This window comes from Anthonomus grandis, chromosome 16 (assembly GCF_022605725.1).
Source record: "Anthonomus grandis grandis chromosome 16, icAntGran1.3, whole genome shotgun sequence".
Taxonomy (NCBI): domain Eukaryota; kingdom Metazoa; phylum Arthropoda; class Insecta; order Coleoptera; family Curculionidae; genus Anthonomus; species Anthonomus grandis.
The window spans coordinates 12,500,922-12,522,375 of NC_065561.1; the positions used below are offsets into that span (position 1 = coordinate 12,500,922).

General features: G+C 32.5%; 1 protein-coding gene across 5 annotated transcripts in view; it reads left to right on the plus strand.

Annotated features, from left to right (window-relative positions):
- Nucleotides 1-21,454, plus strand: part of LOC126745805 (afadin) — a 465,103-nt gene that overhangs the window by 69,559 nt on the left and 374,090 nt on the right. For all 5 annotated transcript variants that reach the window (XM_050453809.1, XM_050453810.1, XM_050453811.1 and 2 more), the window contains exon 2: nucleotides 5,352-5,477. In XM_050453809.1, coding sequence (XP_050309766.1) covers nucleotides 5,361-5,477 — 117 coding nt within the window. In that variant the 5' untranslated portion in view covers nucleotides 5,352-5,360. The remainder of the gene's footprint in view (nucleotides 1-5,351; nucleotides 5,478-21,454) is intronic.

A 21,454-nucleotide genomic window follows, 5' to 3' on the forward strand; every position in this document is an offset into this window, starting at 1 on the left:
TTATTACGACCTTTGTTTTACATTCAAATTTTGATGATTGCTTTTTTTTTCTCTATAAGTTTTGAAAGTTTTTTTATAGTTGATAGTTTCTCTATAAACATTTGTTTCTCTGTAAGCAAATAACCTCAACATCTCCCAGTTGATTATTTTGTATATTTTTTTAACATTTATAATCAATATAAGGCTTTTATTATTATTATTAAACTCAATTAATCTAAACTAAATAACCAATAAAATAGCAAATAGCAGCAATGCGAACGAAGACGAGTAGCATGAGATCTCGTGCTAAAATATTGGATACTTTGGTACCTAATTGTAGTGTAGAATGGAAATACATATCGGGTGAATCCGGTTTTGAGCATTGGCATCTGAGTAAGAGTATTTGGTGATTTTTGCATTAATATATCTCTTAGAACGTTTAAAAGTGGATTTAATCTTCTGTGAACCAGGCTGTTTTAAACTAATTAGAATAGATTTAACCCCCGGAACGACCATGTTTTTTTAAAATATTATCCGTGTTTGGTTGGTACTTGTGTTCAACAAATTAAATGCGCCTTTGGTTCAACGTGTAAACATAAATTATCTTTATTTGCCCGAGATAAAACTAACGTGGAGGCGTTACAATCGTTGATTGATACCTCACGAATTCGTTGCCTACCGGACCAGAAAAAATGTTACAACGGAAACGTATAGTATACTTTCACTATTTACCGGCAAATGACGGTGATTTTTTTTTGTTTTCTTTGAACAGGTGATTGGGTTAGATTAAAATTAGTTTAATGCCGAGGATATTGCAAACGATTTTTTTTTTAATGTGGAAAGCGGAATTTCTGTGATTTATATAATTGCAGTTTGCTGATTATAAGAACGATCTTTATGGGATATTGGAAGCCACTAAATATAACATGTGGGTTAGATGAGAAGAAAGCTGCTTATTTACTTATTTTAAAAAAAATGCCGTGCTTGTAGTTTTTTTTTACGTTTCTTTTGGATTACAGGGTGAAAAACAAAGAAATAATTTATAGAAGAATTAAATTGATTTTTTTATTCAATATTTCCGTTCAAATTTGCACTGTATTGTATTTTCTCGGGTTTGCAGCCAAATTCGACCATCCGTACGGTATTACTATTCAATAATATTAAGACATTTAAAAATTTGTTGTAATCCAGTAAACAAATTATTTTTAATTGTAAAGTGTGTTTTTTTTTCATAAAATTATATGGACAAATTACACTTAAAAAACAGTAAACTCGAAATAATAGCCACCTAAATAATAAGCTAACATTAAAAATATACATTGTCATACGTCTCTACTCCATCGAAATATGTGTTATCGTTACAATTAAAAAAAGAATTGTACAAACCCAACATCTCACTCCGGTCCAACTCTCCCAACTCTATCAAGAACTTGAAATATTGACCTTACTTAACAAATAGATAATAATCTATATTTTGTAATATTAGGTTTTCTGATAATTTCTATCATCTATCAGGGATCTGTTTTGAGCTTTTTATTGTTCTTTATTTACACTTTTGACTTGCTAGTCATTGAACTTTTGTAATGTACAGGCCTTTGTAGACGATACACATCGGTTTTGATGATTATAAAGAAATTTAATATTATATTAATGAAGGGGGAAGAGGACACAATCTAATCCTAATAAATCAAAGGTAATGTTATATAATATAATTAGATATACCTCTAATTAAAGTTTTAATTAAGTACTGTGTATTGTTCATACCTCATAATCAATCGTATACTCGTTCATAATTTTTTACGTTTATATTTTTCAGGACGGGGATTATTATTGATCTAAGTAAGAAAACTTTATTCAAAAAGTCAGTTTTACTATACTAGATTTTACATTCGGACGAAGTCAATTTTCTTTAATATTTAATTTATTATCTAGATTTACAGAAACCAAACCATAAAATAAATTTTTTTTTACGATATCGAGTTAATTGAATATTAGCTTTATTTTAATTGAATATTTTTATTATTTCTTTATTTTAATTTGTATGTTTTGTTGCATACTCGTAAGTTCCTAAGCGTTGAACATTGGATAGTTTTGATGTGGTTTTTTGTTTTTTTATGTGTATATACATAAAATATCAACTTTTTATTTTTAATATACATAGCAAATTAGATTATTGTTGAAAATTAACCTCAGCATCGAATTTATTTACATTTATGTGTGTTTAATTTTAATTTGTGTTTTATAATGTACAAAAGGTATGAGTTATGGGATAATTTATTATTATTTATATTTTTTCTCTTTTTTTATTTCGTTGGGTTTTTTTTGTGTCTTTGCTAACTCTGTGTATTTATTAAAGAATGGAAAGAAAGGGAAAAAGAATGAAAGGAACTTATTTTTAATGAAACCAACAAAGGAAATTTATCTCTTTTTAGCCTTGATAAAGACGAAAAATATATCGTCGAAACGTCGGCCAATTAAAAGCTTGAGGTTTGATTTGTTATCCCTAATCCCGCGACCTACATTATCACGATTTATTTAGAATATGTTTTTATTTAATGATTTTTCGTTATTATTAAAATTAATTGTCGTGATTCAAAATCCACCTTTAAAATCGTCATAAATGATAACACTTTATCATTTCCAAAGATTCACAGAAGGGGAGAAATTAATACAAATATATTAAGAAACGAAAAGAAAGTCAAGCAAACTTATTATATATTATTTCTTGTAGGTTGATTGCGTAGTCCCGGACTATAAAATTTTATCATGAGATGCTTTCCCTTCAGTGAAGAACTATTTGGAATAAGAATGAATTTCCATTATGAACTGTTGCTCTCACAATCTCTAAGACCTTAATCCTATAGAAATACTTAATTGTGATTTTAAACTCGAAAATATCACTTTATGAATTTTCTTTCTTTCTTCCTATTCCTTAATTCTTTTGTGCCGTTTCACATATCTACAAACTTAGTTATCAAATTCTATCAAGAATATCTCTGGGTTTTTATTTTACTCAGTATTTTCTTTTCCACTGATTTCATTAGATGGGCTACATAGTTTTTTCGGTTAAAAGCTTCTCCTGATATTTAGTTTTTTATTTATGTTTTTTTTTTAATTATCATCCATGGATCATACATTCTTTAATATATATTTATTAAACTATTTTTCCGAGTTTTAGTCCTTTGTTCAAATCTGTTTAATATATGTGTCAAAATATATCTTCCTCGTTAAGTTAATAAATAAATAAAATATATTTTACAATTGAAGTTTTTACACTGAAAGTCGAGAATATTTTTATCAGTATATGGACACTCTTTGAGAATTTCAAATTACAGCTAATATTGCAATAATCAGAATCTAGATAACAAATTAAAAAACAATTTAGAAAAAAATTATATTATTACGTTAAAAATTACCTAAATAAATAGATTTTATACATATAAAACTTCCAGAATGAATATTGTTGCATGTTATTCTTCTTATAATTCATTATATATTAACATCCTTATTTTTGCTTTCTGATAAATAGTTTCAATTATAAAAACGGCCCCTAGACTTTAAAAGGAGTATATAGGTCCTTTGTGTATGTGAATTGGGTTGGTCTAAGGGTGGGTCGGTGTCCTTTCACTTTTTTAAATTGAATGTGGTTGTTTACTAACCCAACCTTATAATTCGATTAAAGGGTTAGAAATTATCCTTTGATCAAGGTAATCTGCCACTTTGTATAAACTGTTCATTTATAATAATAATAATAATGACTTTTATTTCCAACAAATACATAGATATCAAAATAGTAATAAATTTGTCATAGATTATAGCTACTCTACTGAACCATACATAGGAATCCTAAATATTAATTAATTATTAACTAATGTACAGTAAATACGTTATAATACATACATATCACATATTATAATACATATTTAGCCACATAATATATTATTCTACAGAGTCTCCACTGTTATATTACATCCATCAAAATCACTGGCAACCATTAACTCAGTCAGTAGGTACCTATATACCATCTAATTATTCTATATAATACAATAGCCGCTCTAATTATACAAATAGATTAATATGTCCCTTAATGCGTTTTTTAAAATAAACAGATGGCAAAAAATTTAGGTGTCGCGGAATTTTGTTATAAAGATTCGCTATGTTATAACTAAAAGATCTTTTAAAAGTAGTTGTCGTGTGAAATGGAATTGTAATGACACTTGTATTACGAAGATCTAAGCTATGTATTTCAGAGCGAAACTTTATTTTTCGATATAAATAATCAGGACATTTTCTCGCAATTATCTTCTGAAATAATACGACTGAGTGGAAAATACGTCTCTCATCCATTCTAAGCCATTGTAACTCCCTCAATTTAGCCGATAGCCTTCGCTCAAACTCATTTATGCAAAATATGTTAAACTCAATTTATTCTACCAAACCTTATGATCGGGGACGAGGCATAGCCTTTAAAGAAATACTTAATGACTCCATTTCCGCGTCCCAAAAATGCAATTCTAGAAAATGCATTGAAAGTGCATGCATGAAATGCGCATGCATACTACACAACCTGATTCGAGACTTTGATGGAAATTCTGATTTCGATTATGTTCATGTGGTCGAGAATGCTGCTTCTGCTTCGAGAAAGACAACGTAAATTTAAATGTAAGAAACAACAGGGCATCTAAACTTGCTACTGGAATTCATTCAAGGACTATTTTTGTAATAACTCTATTTAGATAAGTTATTACTGCCATTATTTTTTTAAATAACAAATCGAAATGAATTGTGGAATAAAAATATTTTATCATTAACTTGTTTATACCTGTATGTTATTATAATCTGACTAACTTTATACTTATTTGAAATACCCAAAATCTTAGCTACGTCGGCGCATGCAGACGATCCCTTAAATTTCTATTCTTGTACGATGTGAATTTTGTATTCCATAATGCTGGTCTTGCCTCTATTTCAGTTATTAACACCTCGGTTGTGTCATCACTCTCTGAAGTCATCTTAACAACAAACGCCCTGAAAACGCGGCAAAAACAATCCAGATTGTTTTTTAACAGACGCAATGCTCCCACTCTGAACAGACCTTTAGACGGCCGGAGGTAGTCGCTCATTGACGATTGCTATTATTTTGGATAATGCATCATCTTCAATTCCCCAACCTGTATATATCTTAGGGAATTTTACATACCTTTTGTAGCAACAACATGATAGTTTAAATAGAGTTTAATTAATCAATTATTTTATTTGTAATACTACTCTTACTATCAAGGTGGTAACTAATAAAGTCTTAATGATAATAACAAACAAATGACGTAATACAATTAATAGTGATTTTTCCAATATTTTATATTATTTTTTAGGGCCTCCAAATGATCGGCGGTACAGCCAGCGATCGCAGGGCCCTCGAACGGGAGGCCCTGCGGAACGTCATCAACCAATGGAACGCCAACCGTCTAGATTTGTTTGAACTCTCCGAGCCGAATGAAGTAAGTACTAAAACCTCATCATCTTTTAATACGTTAAATGCAATTTCAGTACCACCGGTCACTACACCGTCAATTTTATCCAATCATTTTTGTGACTCGTTCGCAGTGTCGTTAACAAATACTTATTTTCAAACGCCTACTCATATCCCGGCGACGTTATTATATGACGACGTTTCGGTTAAATGGAAGCACGCATGACTAACCTACGGGGTAGGTCCCCTGACCGGTACTATTGTGCGAGCGCATCGAACCATTCATGTCAAGACGGAAAAATACACTAAATTCAAATTATTTACTTCCTTTTGATTTTTTTTAATTCGCATTTTTGGGTTTGGTCGTGAATTTTAGTTTAGCGAATTTGGACAATTTTACGCACTATTTTAAAATACAGAGAAGAATAATGAATCATGATGATAAATTATTTAGGTCAATAAGCTATTAAAGCTTAAAAATATACCGTCAAACGGGGTGAATCAGGACGACTATAAGATATTTATGTTATATTTTTTTTATACAACTGCCGAACAAAGTTAAAATTTAGCAGAAATATGTAAGTATTCGATTATTTTTTAATTTCCATGGATTATAAAAAAAATAAATAAATATAGGGTGTCCCGATTGACCCTGTTTTGGGGCGGATCGGGACGCGCCGTTTTAGGCCATGTAAAATGCATGTCGCCCCGCGTATGAAGTGAATCGGGACCAAAAATTTAAAAAAAATATATTTTTCATATATTTTTAAGTATAAAAACAAAAAAAATACTATAGTAAAATACAAAAACAGTCTTTATTTTACAGTTTTCAGTTACAAACTTAAAAAACCACATTAAAAAAAATATTTTCAGAAATACTAATGATATTAGATGGCATAAGATTTTAACTTCAATTGTAAAGGAAATTTGCATCCTCCTCGTCGCAATTCGGTTGGTTTAGGTAGTTTTTTATTAATTTGTTCCGGCGTAATCATGCAAATATCTTCCACTGTTGGAAAAATAAAACAATTTTTTATTTTTCGGTTTGATCTGAGAAATTTAACTTCAAAACTTTTACCAAAGAGTCCCTTAATTTTCCCGATAAAATATTTTTCCACTTTATTTGTCTTAAACTTAACCTCGACAAAATCGTCAGTGGCAATGCTATTTTCCATTGGATGTTGTACATCAAAGCACTCGTCCAGCTCCATTGCTTCAGATTCTGTTTTATCTGACTCAAGTTCGAAAATGTCGTCCTCTTGAGAGTCTTGAGGCATTGTTGCCTTGCTTGTTGACGGTTGCGCTTCTAAAAAATCTGTGGTAGAAATGCTTTTGCCTGTAACTTTCTTTTTCCTTGCTACAGTAGGCTTACATGCATTCCTGCTTTCGTTAAGCACTTCTATCACAGATTCCGTCCAGTCATTAGGATCATCCTCTTCGAGGTTTCTTTCTGGTGGCAACCTTTTCAAAACTTGATTTTTATCGATGGGAATGATTCCCGTGCCACGAAAACCGCTTTTAATATTTCGTGTTAGAGTTGCTTATAGCTTGCCTTAGTAGGCTTGGACAAATACTCCTTCGGCAAAGAACCCTTGTATTGTTTTTTCCAACCTTCTAGAGTTGACCTCCAAGCCTTTTTCATCGGGCCAAAAACGGACACGTCAAGTGGCTGTGTTAAATGGGTTGAATTTGGCGACAAAAAAGAAAACCGAATATTATTTTCTTCGCATAATTCAATCACCCTATGCGGCAAATGACTACACAAAAAATTATCGCCAATGATTGGTGCCGGACACCTCTTCAAGAAAGGTAGAGCTATGGAAATGAACCAGTCTTCAAACAATGGCTGGTCGAACCATCAGCCACTTTTATTTCGTCCATACCGCGCACCTGGTGGCCCATTAGTCAACCAGGTATCGAATAGATGCTCGCTTTTATAAACAACAAATGGGGGTAATAGATGGCCATCACCACTTACTGCAAACATCACTGATGTCGATTGTTTTGTTGAATCGATGATCCGTTCTGGATGCCTTGTTTTTCTTTTTACGATGACCTTTTTCCGTCCGGGATCATCCACAAAGCATGTTTCATCATAATTAATGACGGACTCAGGTTCAACGTTTTGCAAGTTGATTTTGGAGATTATTGAAGTATTTATTTACTGTTTCCCGAGTCACGGCTGCACGAGACCGTTTAATATTCTTGCACAGTCTCTCAGTCAGAAGTTCTTTATGTCGGACACAAAACAAATTCGCCGAATCAACACCGGGCATATTATTTTTAAATTTTGCCACTCTTACCCCTTTTCTATCAAGATATCACTTTACAATGTATTGAATAGTAGTTTTCTCCATTGGGTATGCCCTCTCCCGCCAGTACTATTAAATGGACCAGTCTGGATTCCTCAGCTCCTGTCAAAATTGTTTGACCACCTTGTTTCTTTGGCTTCTGCTTCGCATGACGCTGTAATGCCGATTTTGGGATGTTATATAACTCCTTTGCGTCTCGAAGAGTTTTGAACTGCCTCAAAGCCTTTTCCAGTTGTTCTTGACTATAATTCTGATAGACCTTGGTCCCAGGCATTTTTTTGTATTTCCGGACCATTGTCCCGATTCACCCCTGAAAGCGAGTTTTTATGTTTAAAAATTAATAATAAATAAACTAGGCAAAATGATTTAACAAAAGTCCACTCAACATCTAGAAAATACCCACAGTTATACTATATTAACAACCCAATGCTCAAATCTCCCAATAAATACCTTTTCCAAATAAAGTTAGCAGCAGATTGAAAAAACGTTAAATTTCGCTCTAATATGTGGCAAACAGCTGTTGTGTCAATGTCAATGTCCCGATTGACCCCCGAATGTACAATGTCCCGATTGACCCCCTGGTCCCAATTCACCCCGTTTGACGGTATGTAAGATTACTGTGTTTCTAACTATGATTCAGCTTAAACACCATTTTAAGAAATTCTTCAAGAACATGTTTTGTTTTTTCGTGAAAGTTTGTTTAAACAAAAAAAAATAACAAGTTGATTGTACAAAATACATTCAAAAATTGTTGAAATTGTAAGGAGGATGCTTATAAGGCGAACATCATTTAGAAACTTTCATGAATCAAGAAAATATTAATTATTAATTAATAATTAATTAGTTTATCGATAAAGTAGCTGCAGTACATTAATATAACATAGTTTATCTCATCGGTATCAAGTGCGTTGTTTCCATATTATTTAAGATATTATGAACCTCTTCATTCATAGTTAAACTGAGTGATATTGTTATAATAAAATTAATAAATCTTTTATTGATTCAGTTCTTTCAGTTCTTGTATTGTGGATACTAAGTTTGTTCACAGTAGTGTAACATTAGTACGATAATTCTGTTGGGTAAAAGCAAAGATTCAAAAAATTTGCATCTGACTAACGACCTATAAGCATTTTTCCAGCACTTTTCAAATTATTTGAAATAATTTTATATACATAAGTAACTTTTTAACTGCGGTAACAAAAATATCCTATCTTGCCATCAATCGGGATCGGGACAGTCCTGACTAGTCTGGATGATGTTACTAGAAATATAGACAACAAGAAAATAATTGCCCTGGTTCTTTCTGACTTTTCAAAGGCGTGCGACACGATAAGTCATGATTTCTTAATGTCTAAGCTAAAATATTATTAAGGTAAAATGAAAATCCTGCAGTCTCCACTTATTTAATAAACATTCAGTTTTTTAAAATTCCCAACATGTTTCGGACACAGTGTGGTTCATCATCAGGGGATAAAAGGTTTAAAATTGGTATCAGATATACGCCCCAGGGTTTGATTTATTATTATTGTCTTTTTTAAAATTTTTTTTTGCTTCAAATAAAATAAAATTTTTAAAAAAGGGTTATTTGACATGAAATCAAACCCTGGGGCGTATATCTGATACCAATTTGAAACCTTTTATCCCCTGATGATGGACACCAGGGTGTCCGAAACATGTCGGGAATTTTAAAAAACTGAGTGTTTAATAAATAAGTGGAGAGAGACTGCAGGATTTTCATTTTATCTTAATCTACGACTCAACTGCAAGTATGGACTATTTCTTCACTATTAAAATAATATTGTTTGTGAAATGATGCTGTGGCACTTTTATGGTCCTATGGTAAAGGTCGTAGACAAAGAGTGACATTCAAAGACAACTTATCTCAAGGTTCTGTGTTGGGCCCTTTGATTTTTTCCATCTTTTTTGCATTTAATATGTTCTATATTTTCTCTAAATTACTTGCATATGTATATATTTATTTCTTACCTACTAATGCATTAACAGCACCAGAAGATTTAAATATTGACTTACAGATGATATATACTATCTCTCTTCAGCATAAATTAATGCTGAATTCAAATAAGTGTCACCTGATGCTCTTTGAAAATGGACCGCATAATAGAAAACCATCAAATTATTCAGAATTTTAAAGCAAATATTAATGGAAAGTTCTTAACGTCTATAGCTTTTTGTAAACATTTGGTTATAATACTAGATACTGAGATAAAGTTTACTGAATATCTAATACAATATGACCTAAAGCTTATTTTGCTTGAAAGTTACTTCATTACTAGGCATGCGCTTGATATTAGGACCATCATAATGGTTTGTGATTTTTTTTGTCCTTTCATTATTTATTATGGAGATGAAGTCTACTCTAATTATTTAAGATTTTTAGATAAAAGACACCTATATCTACAAATACAAATAAATCTACTTAAGGGAGTATGATCGTATATTCACTTGTATTTCACATCTTGATTGGCATCGTATATCGTTGTTTTTAAATCATCATCATTTAGATCTGACCAACATAATTTGCGTCTAAATATTATACGCGGTGAATATGTGATAATCTTTATTGTTTGAATTTATAGTGCAATTTTTTTATAAAACTTGCAAACTAAGGATTAAGTTGAAGAATAGCTGTCGTATATGTATCAGCTAAACTTAAAGCCCTTTTTTAATATTTAGTATATCCACTATATTTTTATATGATTTGAATTAATAAAAAAGTCAATTTATTGTTATAAATTATCTTTTCAAAGTTCATTACTTACAACGGATGCCAGGTTTTGTGAAAAAAAATATAAAAAAAGCATATTCGTTGGTCGATGTTGATGGAGCTGACGATAAAGAAAAATTAATTAAAAGTACTAAACGTGATCGACTAGTGACAAAAGTAAGATCCGTTCATCAAGAAATAGTGTACAGAAGGACTCCAATTCCAACTGACACACACTTATGCTGTGCAGTATTCCAGAAGATTCAATGAGGACGTAAGTCACCCAGTTATATAATATCAATTTTAAGCTTAAAAAAAACCTTAATTCGCCGTTAAATTTCTTAATTCTAACTTAACTATATAAACTACCAGTTCCAATCCAACAAATAGAAAAAGGTCGATAAGGTAAATAATTCTTATAATAGGCTTACATTCATTCTAATCCTTTGAGGAACATTTTAATCAATACAATTATTTTGTTCAATACCGACATCGCGGATTCAATTTCAAACGTTAATAACCCAATAAGTTTATCTAATAGCAATTAGAATCGTCTGTATGCCAGGATGTAATTGTTAATTTTGGTCAGATGTTATTGCTCTAAACAATGTATACTTCTCTGACAATATTACATCCTGTTTAACGTACACGGATACACAGCGGCATCAAAATATTGTATGTAGCAAATATGTAGTGGATCTGCCATAACTGGGGCGGTACGTGAAAATAAACCAAAGTTCAGAATGCTTAGGTATAGACTAAATAAATTTCAAAAAATAATTTCCTTTAGGTAGCTTTGTCAGGATTTTCCAAAAAAATCACGCTTATGAGATTTAGGAAGTGAGAAATGATTAAATGGGTAAAATAGAACTCAGCGCCAATAGACTGCCATATCACGTGGATTATAGAGCAAGGAACACTATTTGCCAAGCATATCAGAGTAGGCAGAAATTAATCTAAGAACAAAAAAACTAAGGACGTTCAAACTAAAACAGTCGATTTAATTTGGGTTTTTACTCCAATAACTCAATATCCTTATATGTTGCAATCCTTCAAGAGTTTAATCAGAAGAGTCTCTACATTTTAATCTTATTCATAACCTCCAATCTTTATAAATGACCTCGGCTATAATTCCTTTCATTGATTGCAGTCTTGTGCAATAATCCCAATCTTGTCTTGGTCTTGTTCAATGATGTCAATCTTGTGTGTCTAGGTCTCCATCTTTAACTACTGCGATGGTTGAAGAGCAAATAGGCGTCTCTGGCTATTTAGGTTTTTACGAGTAGGATCATGGTTAAAAGTCTATAAACTGCATCTCAGCTAATTTTAGGATATCAGGTCCTTAGTCTAGATTTTTCACAATGACCAATGGTAGGTATTGCGGAGTATTACATTGAACATCGATAGTACTTGATTTTAAACTGTGAGAGCATCGTTCAGGTTAAAAATGATTTGTTCTGTACTAAGTGTGTTTATTCATGTATATTAGAAAAGTGTATCTTGATTGAAAATGATTTGTCGACAGGACACAAAGATCACTTCATCAAATGGAGGCTCAAGTGCAGAAATTAACAGAACTATTTCTCACTAAAATAATTTTAAGAACATATTTTATTTTTTAGGAAGCTCTCATTTCAGTATTGAGAGCTTGTGAAGTCATTGAATGGAAATAAATATCCGGTTCGAGGAGGACCTAAATTACGTTTAATAAAATCCACTATCTTTGCTTATTTAAGATGAATTCAAAAGAGAACATTATTCAAACAATTGCGATTTCACAATTTACAGAGAGATATTGACTGAAACCGATTTGTAGCAGATATTAGTTTTTTATCTCTCTTAATGTAAGGTATATAGGACCAGTTGGATCAGATACAATATGACGATATTCTTATAAAAATATACTCTATATAAATCCCATTTGCTTCAAATTATGTGAAAACAAGATTAATCTGGAGAACTCAATATAGCCATCATTTTATTGGACTGAAACCTGTCCTTACGTTTGCAGATGTTTTGTCCCCTTGACATAACGTAGGTACTTACTTACATTCTTCGTAGACAAGCTGCTTTTTATTAAATAGTTCTGAAACCAAGCATGTGCAATCCCTCCGATTCATACACTATAGCCAGGAATATTGCATGATCGGCTGTGTCGAATGCCTGTTGAAGAACTAGAGATCCCAAGTCACATATATTGCCTTTGTCAATATTCATTTATATAATTTATATTAAATCCACGTCTCCCTGTCTTTAAGTTCCATCTCTTCGTCGGAGGTTGGATATCATCGTTTGATGTTAGTCCAAACCAATCTCTTAAATTTCTGAGCCCAGATGTTCCTCTTCCCTGGATTCTTTTCACTTTTATTTTCCCCTGGATTATGTTTTGTAATATCGCATAGTTAGGTTTCTTTATCACTTGTCCGAAATATTCAAGTTTTCTTTTTTTAGCGTGTTAACTACTTCCACCTCCTTTTGAATTCTTAAATGCAGTTCCATGTTCGTTCTTTCCATATTTTTCCAGGATATTTTTCCAGGATATTTTTAATATGCGACGATAGCACCACCTTTCAAAGGCATTAAGTTTATCCATTTCGGCCTTTTTAAGAGTCCAAGCCTCGGCTCCATAAAGAAGAGTCGAAAATACGTAGCACGTTAACATTCGTATTCTAAGTCTTAAATTGATTGAATTTTTGTAATTTGCCGAATGCTACTCTTGCTCTCTCTATTCGGGATCTTATTTCAATTGACTTATCCAACGTTTCCATTATCCAGCTACCCAGATATTTATTTTTCCTTACACTCTCTATAGGTGTATTGTCTATGATAAGGTTACCATGGATATTTTCTCGTTTAGTTATGACCGTAGGAATTACATGCATCATTTAATCTTTGTAAAAGTGTTTGGAGATCTTTGAGATTATCTGCTGATCATCAGCGAATCGCATATTGTACAAATTAAACAATAATGGAGAAAGCACACATCCCTGATGAACTTCCCGCAAAATTTTCACTTCTCCCGAGAGTCTGTCATCTACTCTAATTTTTGCTGTTTGTCTTCAGTAGAGGTTGGTAATAATTCTGATGTTCCGACTATCAATGTTGAGATCTGTAAGTATTTTAATAAGTTTATGATCTTGAACCTTATCGAAAGCTTTTTCAAAAAATCAATAAAGTGCACCTAAAGATCTTGATTCATGTCTAAAAATCTCTGTGCAAGAACATTTTTACCAAACAGAGCCTCTCTGGCTCCCATACCTTTTCTAAAACCCACCTAATAGTCACTTATTTCGGAGTCCACTTTAGCAAATATTCTATTGTATATTACTCTTTAAGAGTGTGGCTCATAAGTGCAATTGTTCGATGGTCAGAGCACTCTTGCATTGAGTTTTTTAAGGATCGTTACAAATGTCGACAACAACTAATCTTCTGGTCTAAATCCCTTTGCATATATTGTCCACGTCAGTGTCTCTGTATATAAAAGTGAGGCAAACCCGAAACAAAAGCGAATTAATAAAATCAAATATTAACGTATAAGGAAGATACATAGAAAAAGTTATCTGTATTGACTCAAGATCCGCCAAAAGGACTGCCGACTTCTACAAGGTGAAGTGCAACGACCTATAGCGGCCAAAGATTCTTCTACATGTGTGATGTGCGCGGTGTATAATGGGTTCTTTTTCAATCCTTTCACAGCTTAAAACTGAAAAGAAAAGACCGTGTTTATGGCGATGACAAGACTGTTATTGGGTAGTAAAAATTGTGCCTTACTCGATTTAACTCTTCGCTTATTTAAGCGTTTATTGGTTGGGTTGTGAAGTCGATCCCTCTTAAACTATTTATCATTGATGTGTGCGCATCTGCCGCTTTTGGGAAGAGCAAAAGTGTTAATTTAGAGACATGTGCCTCCGTCACGATTTCGTTTAACAGATATGATTGAACAAGAAACAGGTTACTAAAACCACAAAATCATATAATCATTTTATTTAGTGCATGCAAAATACTACGGGCTAATTTTAAATCATCCAAGCATCACGAATTGCAGCTATCTTCATGCCTGCGACGGTAGTTGATACTGGAGGAGCTGTACAAACATTTTTTGACAAAACCAATTGTTAATAACCGTTCTTTTGCTGGTGTTTTCTCAAGCAGCGTAACATTGCTAATAGTGGTTGAGACGGAGTAACTGACCATTGAATGAATTTACTTTCACTTTAACTATAACGGGAAAATAAACCAACTTATTAAATTATTATATTTAATTTGTCTCGTGGTTGGTCTCGCGAGGTTTTCTTTATGTTTACTTTATCGCTAGGGTGACCAAGATAATAATATGATGGAGAGTTGATTCTTGAGTGCTCTGATTGGTAACACAATAATCGATGAGCAGTTCGGATTTGTACCTATAGATCCACTGATTGATTCTAATTTGTTTGTGTATACTGAATATGTGTCGAGTGTTTTGGATGGGTAAGGTTCCATTTCATATACACTGACTTCTACAAAGCATTTAACAAAGAAAAATTCTCCTCGGGAAGCTTAAAATGGTTAGGGTGTAATTGACTGGCTATCTACAGTTTTCTACTATCTTTCGGGTAGAACTTAAATTGAAGGGTTAATGATTCTTTCTTATTCTAGATATTTAAAGTGTCTCAGGGATCCCATTTGGGCCACTCCTGTTTAATATTTTTATAAATGATATTACCTAATGTTGTTTTAAGTACTAAAGTTCCTACGATGACTTAAAGTTATTCTCCTTTATTTCATCTTTAAATAACTGAATATAATTGCTCCGATCTTTATAGGTTGGAGTTATGGTGTAGGAATCTGCAATGGACTGAAATGTTTCATATATCTTTCTCTCGTAGGAGAAATGGGATTCAACAAGAGTGTGGTATCAATTACTAAGCATTGTTTCGAGTGTCAGAAATTTGTGATCTTGGATTATGGAATCATCTCTCTCCTTCTCTAATTATGTTGATTTAATAGTGTCCAAAGCTTTATATATGCTTGATTTTCAAACATGAGACAAACTAATGATTTTAGTAATACATATTCATTAAGTTCTGATACTGAATCCTGGTCCATTCTCGAGAGAAGAGCTATTTTTCTGTGTAGAATCTCTATTACACTTGTTACCTGCACAAGATAGAACAAAAACAAACAACCTCAGAGACGGTTTCTTGGATGTTTGGCATTTAGAGTTAATATCCCTCCGATAGATGAGTATCATTATGATTACCACCTACTACAAGCAAGATTTTATATCCCTGCACTTATTACACTACAATTTTAATATTTTTCTCCCAATTAGTCAATTCTATATTTCTTTCCTATCCTTTTTGATTGACCTTTCTATTTCTGCAAATTATACCTGTTCTGATAAAACCAGCATAGTGCATGCTCGGCTCTTGACGTGAATAATTTATCTCTTATTAGTGGCTGTTAATTTTCGATTAATTTTTTATCCTATTGCTCCGTACTATAATTGATGATATCTCTATTTCATAATTAAAAAACAACGTTAATGCAAGTTGAGAACATTGATCCTCCAATACTTTTAAGAAGTACGTTCATGGTTCTTTTTTTAGATTTCCCTCTTATTTTAAAACAATCTCATTACTACTTAACCAAGTGCAACTTTATTGGTCAGCTGATGTTTGTGTGAATAACAAATGATTCAACATGTCTATATCACTAATCATCATTAATAAACGAAGCCTTCTTTAGATTCCTTTCGGAAAAATCTTAGCTTGTTTGTTCTGATCATGCTAGTAATGAGTAAGAGATACAAGAACAACTTCATTAAGTATCATGGCTGGTATCAAACTTTGAAGACAATCAGGTTATATTAAATAAATTTAGAGACAAGCAGAGAGTGACGAACTAGAAACACACTTAACTCAAAAAAGGTACTGGAGAGACACATTTTGCCGAATATTTTTACACAACAATAAAATAGCAACCATAACTTTGACACATCATTTGGTAGGGTTGAGTTTACATGCTGACTCGGTGTTATTTTAAAAGAGCCACTGATTACCCAAATGTGTTCCTTGCTTGTTTTCTCAAAAAATTCTCCTTATTGTAAGCTCTCTCGATTTTTCATTCCTCCTTATTACTTATTACTCCTCCTTATTTAAGTATTAGCTGCTAAATTCATATTACAAGAGGAATCTAGGTGATCAGGTTGGTGGTGGCATTTTGGAGGGAGATATATTGACTGAATACTGAACGTCCTACTTACAGGAACTGTACATTTAAAAAAGTCATTTGGAATTAAGGTGATGGTAGAGATTGGCGTATTAGCAGTTCAACAAATCGTGTATTGCAATTGAAACTGCATATTGGTTTTGACTAATATTAAAGACATTATGAACGTTGGCAACGTTGCACGTCGTGAGCGTGACGTAATGGAGAAGGAGTAGCACTGGAGCAGTCGAGATTTAGCAAGCAGACGCTTCAATACACACTTTGTTTTTTATCTATATTTAATTTTGTAATAATTGGATAATGCAAGTAAAATAAAGTCAGTGTTTTTATATATGAAGAACTACGTCTATTTTTCATTATATGCTGAGTTTCGACCATAGTTTTGATCCGGCTCGAAGGACCAAAACTATGGTCGGAACTTTCAATAGAATTTAAATATTTTTCCGCTCGTGTAAGGCTTCCTTTAAGAGATCCCCGTTTGTACTTTAAATCTCTTAATTCTGCCATAGTATACCGATCAAAGTAGGGTTATAAAAGGAAAAAGTAAGGAAAAAAACTCAAAGGAAATAATAATAATAATAATAATGGACTGTATGAATAAAAGGAACAGACTTACAGAGGATTCCCGATCTCAATTATAAACAGCACAGCAAGTCGGCGTAGAATCCATATATAACCTGTACGATCTGCCAACATTCGTTCCTGGTTGATTCTTCAAACTATCCGGCTCGAAGGACCAAAACTATGGTCGAATCTCAGCATATAATGAAAAATAGACGTGGTTCTTCATATATAAAAACACTGATTTTATTTTACTTGCATTATCCAATTAATACAAAATTAAATATATGTAGATAAAAAACAAAGTGTGTATTGAAGCGTCTGCTGCGTGGCTAAATCTCAACTGCTCCAGTGCTACTCCTTCTCCATTACGTCACGCTCACGACGTGCAACGTTGCCAACGTTCATAATGTCTTTAATATTAGCCAGGTTCAATTATAATAATTATTTAACGTCTGACATTGTACATGTTTCAATGATGGATACTTTTGCTCTTCCTTACTTTCTGATCTTAGTAAGGCTTTCGATTGCGTGTCTAATTGCATTTTTAAAAATAAACTAACTGCCTATAATTTTCATCTATTTAGCTGGTGTAAATTAATGTGTGACAAGAAGAGCCCAGTCAGGTGATTTAGAATGGTTCTTCTTAATAGGACATCAGAAAAATATTAGCATTGAGCATTGACAGTTCTGGGATATCTGTACTTAATTTTTCTAAATGATGATGAACATTGATCCAGATGTAAAATTTACTCTTTTCCGATGATAACACGATCTCGACCACTGGTACACCTGGAATTGAAACTGTGACAGAGTCAAAGAGATTGCCGGAGAGAGCTAAGCTTTGGTTTGCAGTTAATGCACTGAAGGAGAGTAAATCTTGTAATATGAAATGAAATCAAATACTTATTATTCTTAGCCCTAAAGCTTCTTCCTAAAATTAACAAATGGTATTATATATATCGGTACTTTTCACAAATAAACAGCAATTCTAGTTCAACTCTTATGCTAATATTATTGTTATTGCAACGGATAAGTTCATTATATTAACTAAATTTTCAAATTTTTGACTATTATAACTTTGATTTAAATATGACACTGCATTTTTAACATTCACTGGTAATGCATTCAAAAATCTTAAACCATCACCGAATATCCTGGCAAATTCTGTCACATGTGTCACGTGATCTTACATTATAGGAGTGCCTATCTGACCTCGGAACTAAAAACTCTTGCAAATATTCAGGTAATAATTTATGTTTAATTTTAAAAATGAAGAGGACAGTTGACATCTCTATGCTTTGCTCCAGTGAAAGCCATCCAAGTGTCTTCAGCATCAAATCAATAGGCGTATAACGTGTACATATCAATATAGTTCTCACAGCATTATTTTGAAGTACTTGAAGTCTTTGAATATCAACTTTTTTTACATGTTATCAATAATGAAATGCAATAATTAAAATGTGGATATATTATAGTATTATATACAAGAAGACGACTCTACTGACTAAGATTTTGAGATATTCTTCTGAAAAAACCTATCTCCTTTCCAATTTTTATACTAATATAGTCTACATCAAAACATCCAGTTCTAAGTTTATAGTAATAAAAATTTGTTCAACATTTTTTCCGTATATACAAATTAAAGTATCGTCTGCAAATAAACTCAGAAATGTATTATTTCAGTATTTATTTAGATCGTTGACATAGAGCACAAATAAAAAGGGCCCCAAAACACTGCCCTGTGGTACACCAATCTCACTCGCAATTGAATTTTTACACACATTATTAATTCGACTCACATGCGCCCGATCTTTCAGGTAGTCAGCAACCCAATCAAGTGTTCTGTTGGTAATTCCATAAGTCTGCCATTTCTGAATAAGTCTTCTATCAATGCTCTCGAAAGCTCGCTGTAAATCTATGAAAACGCTTAGCACAATGTTTCCGTCTTGAATGAAAAAACGCCAGTTGGAACAAACATAATGTAGTGCTGACTTGCGTCCAGATTGACCTTTAAATAAAAGTTTATTCGCCTCTAGAAATTGTCGCAACTGATAGCAAACCACAGTTTCCAGGATCTTGTCTATTACTGATAACAAATTAATCGGTCGATATTCAGGTGACTTGCTTGGTCTAAGAACTTTCGGAATAGGTATAATAAGACTGGTTTTAATTGGCTTTGGAACTTTTCCCATTGAGAAAGACACATTTATTAGTAGTGATGTAAAGGGTAATATTACCGAGTTAACATTACCGGTAATTTTGGTAATATTACGTAATATTACTGCAAGACCGGTAACATTGGTAATATCGGGGCTTTTTTTCACTCTATATACTCTCATTTATTCGCTATTCGCCCAGCTCTACTTGGCTTTACTGGCGCGAGGGGCAAGGACGAAAGACGATCGTGTCGTACGCAACAATTTAACTGAAGCTGAAAATTTAGTTGCGACGGAGTTGAGTTCATCTATGAAACTGCAAGGCGTCATCCAAAATATTCTTCAGAAGTAGGTCTTATTATGGAAGCACTTGCATAGTACAAAATTAGAGGTGGTAATATTTTTGCTAAGGAATTTGTTATTTCCAGCGAAAAATCTATGTCTAGGCATGTTTGATGGGCAGGAATTTGCTCCAGTTCTAAAATAAGTAGATTGGCTGTAGACATTTTAAATTTACCATCGTTAACAGCCGCAACCAAAAGAACGTTTAATACTTATGGATTTATTCATCGGCAAAGAAGAAACAGGCTTACCGTGGAAAGAGCCGGAAAACTAACCTATATATTGCCCATAATTATAATTTACTAAACGAAGATCATTCAAGAAGAGAAAAAGCTACTGAGGATTCTGAGGAAGAAATTGAAAAAGAAGATCTCGGTTTCGAAATTATAGACTTGACTGAATTAACCAAGGAGAAAGAAGAATCAGATGAAGAGGTTGGGGATGATGAGGATGATTTACCATTATCCACTCTATTACGTAGTTCATTCTGACTCGTTTTTTTTTGTGTTTCCTAATGTTTTTACAGTTTTGAATTAAAAAAACTAGTATTAGTTAAAAAACTGTTTTTTTTAATGATTTACCAATATTACCGTAATATTATCGGTAATATTACCGATTTTTAAATTACCGGTAATTTTACATCTATATTTATTAGGTGAAGCAAAGAGTATCCATATCCAAGAACACAAAAAGCCGTTTTCAGAAATTTGACATTACAAATATCATCAGCTGTTGATTTATTTTTGAGTTTCGTTACAATATCACGAAGTTGTTAAATGTTTATATTTTTAAACTTCGATAGGCCATTATCTACCTGATGTACTTCTTCAAATGTGGGTACTACATTAGGTACTTCCTTGGCAATATCACTGATGCTCTTTGAATAAAATAGATTAACATTTTTATGGACAAGCCAGTATCCTCAAATTCAATATTATCGCAAGATACCACATTTCTGTTCTTGCCGCCCACAACCTCCTTCAGTGTTCGTCACATTTGCTATCCCCTCTACACTGGTCAATTGTTTTTTCATAAAAATTTTTCCTTTCTTTTCTTAACACGAACATAAACATTCATTTTTTTCTTAAACATATCCCAGTCTGGATTTAATTGGGTTACTTTAAACTTCTTATAAGCTTCGTCTCTATCTCTTCGAGCTTGAAATACCAGCCTGTTAATCCATGGTTATTTTTGGCTGTAGTTTCTTTGGTATATGGTATGCTATAGGAAAATTCAACAAAAAAACAACCAAAATGGCGTTATTGTGGTTAAATTTTTGGGTTATTATCCTGACACGGCGTCTAGTTGAACGTGTATGAATTCTAGTAGTGCTCTTCTGCCTTTATCTTAATTATTCCAATAAACTGTTGGTGCTATCAGAGTGTTATTCTCTAAAGTCTTATAGAATCAATTTATGTCGCCTTTTTTTTTATGGAAAATACCATTTATAATTGTAAGCAATTTCTGGAAATGTGTATCAAAAAAATTTAATTGAAGACGAAATACGTAATTGTTATTAGCGGAATCATGAAATTTAGAGAGGATTGTAGGAATCTTTTTATTTTAACTTTGATTTTTCGGAAGGGTCTTACATCCTGAAAAATATATTTTCAGTTGTCTTCTTAAAGTCAATATCACCAATCAAAGATTTTCAGTCCAATGCTGCTCTCTCAGCTCCCATTGAATCAGTTGA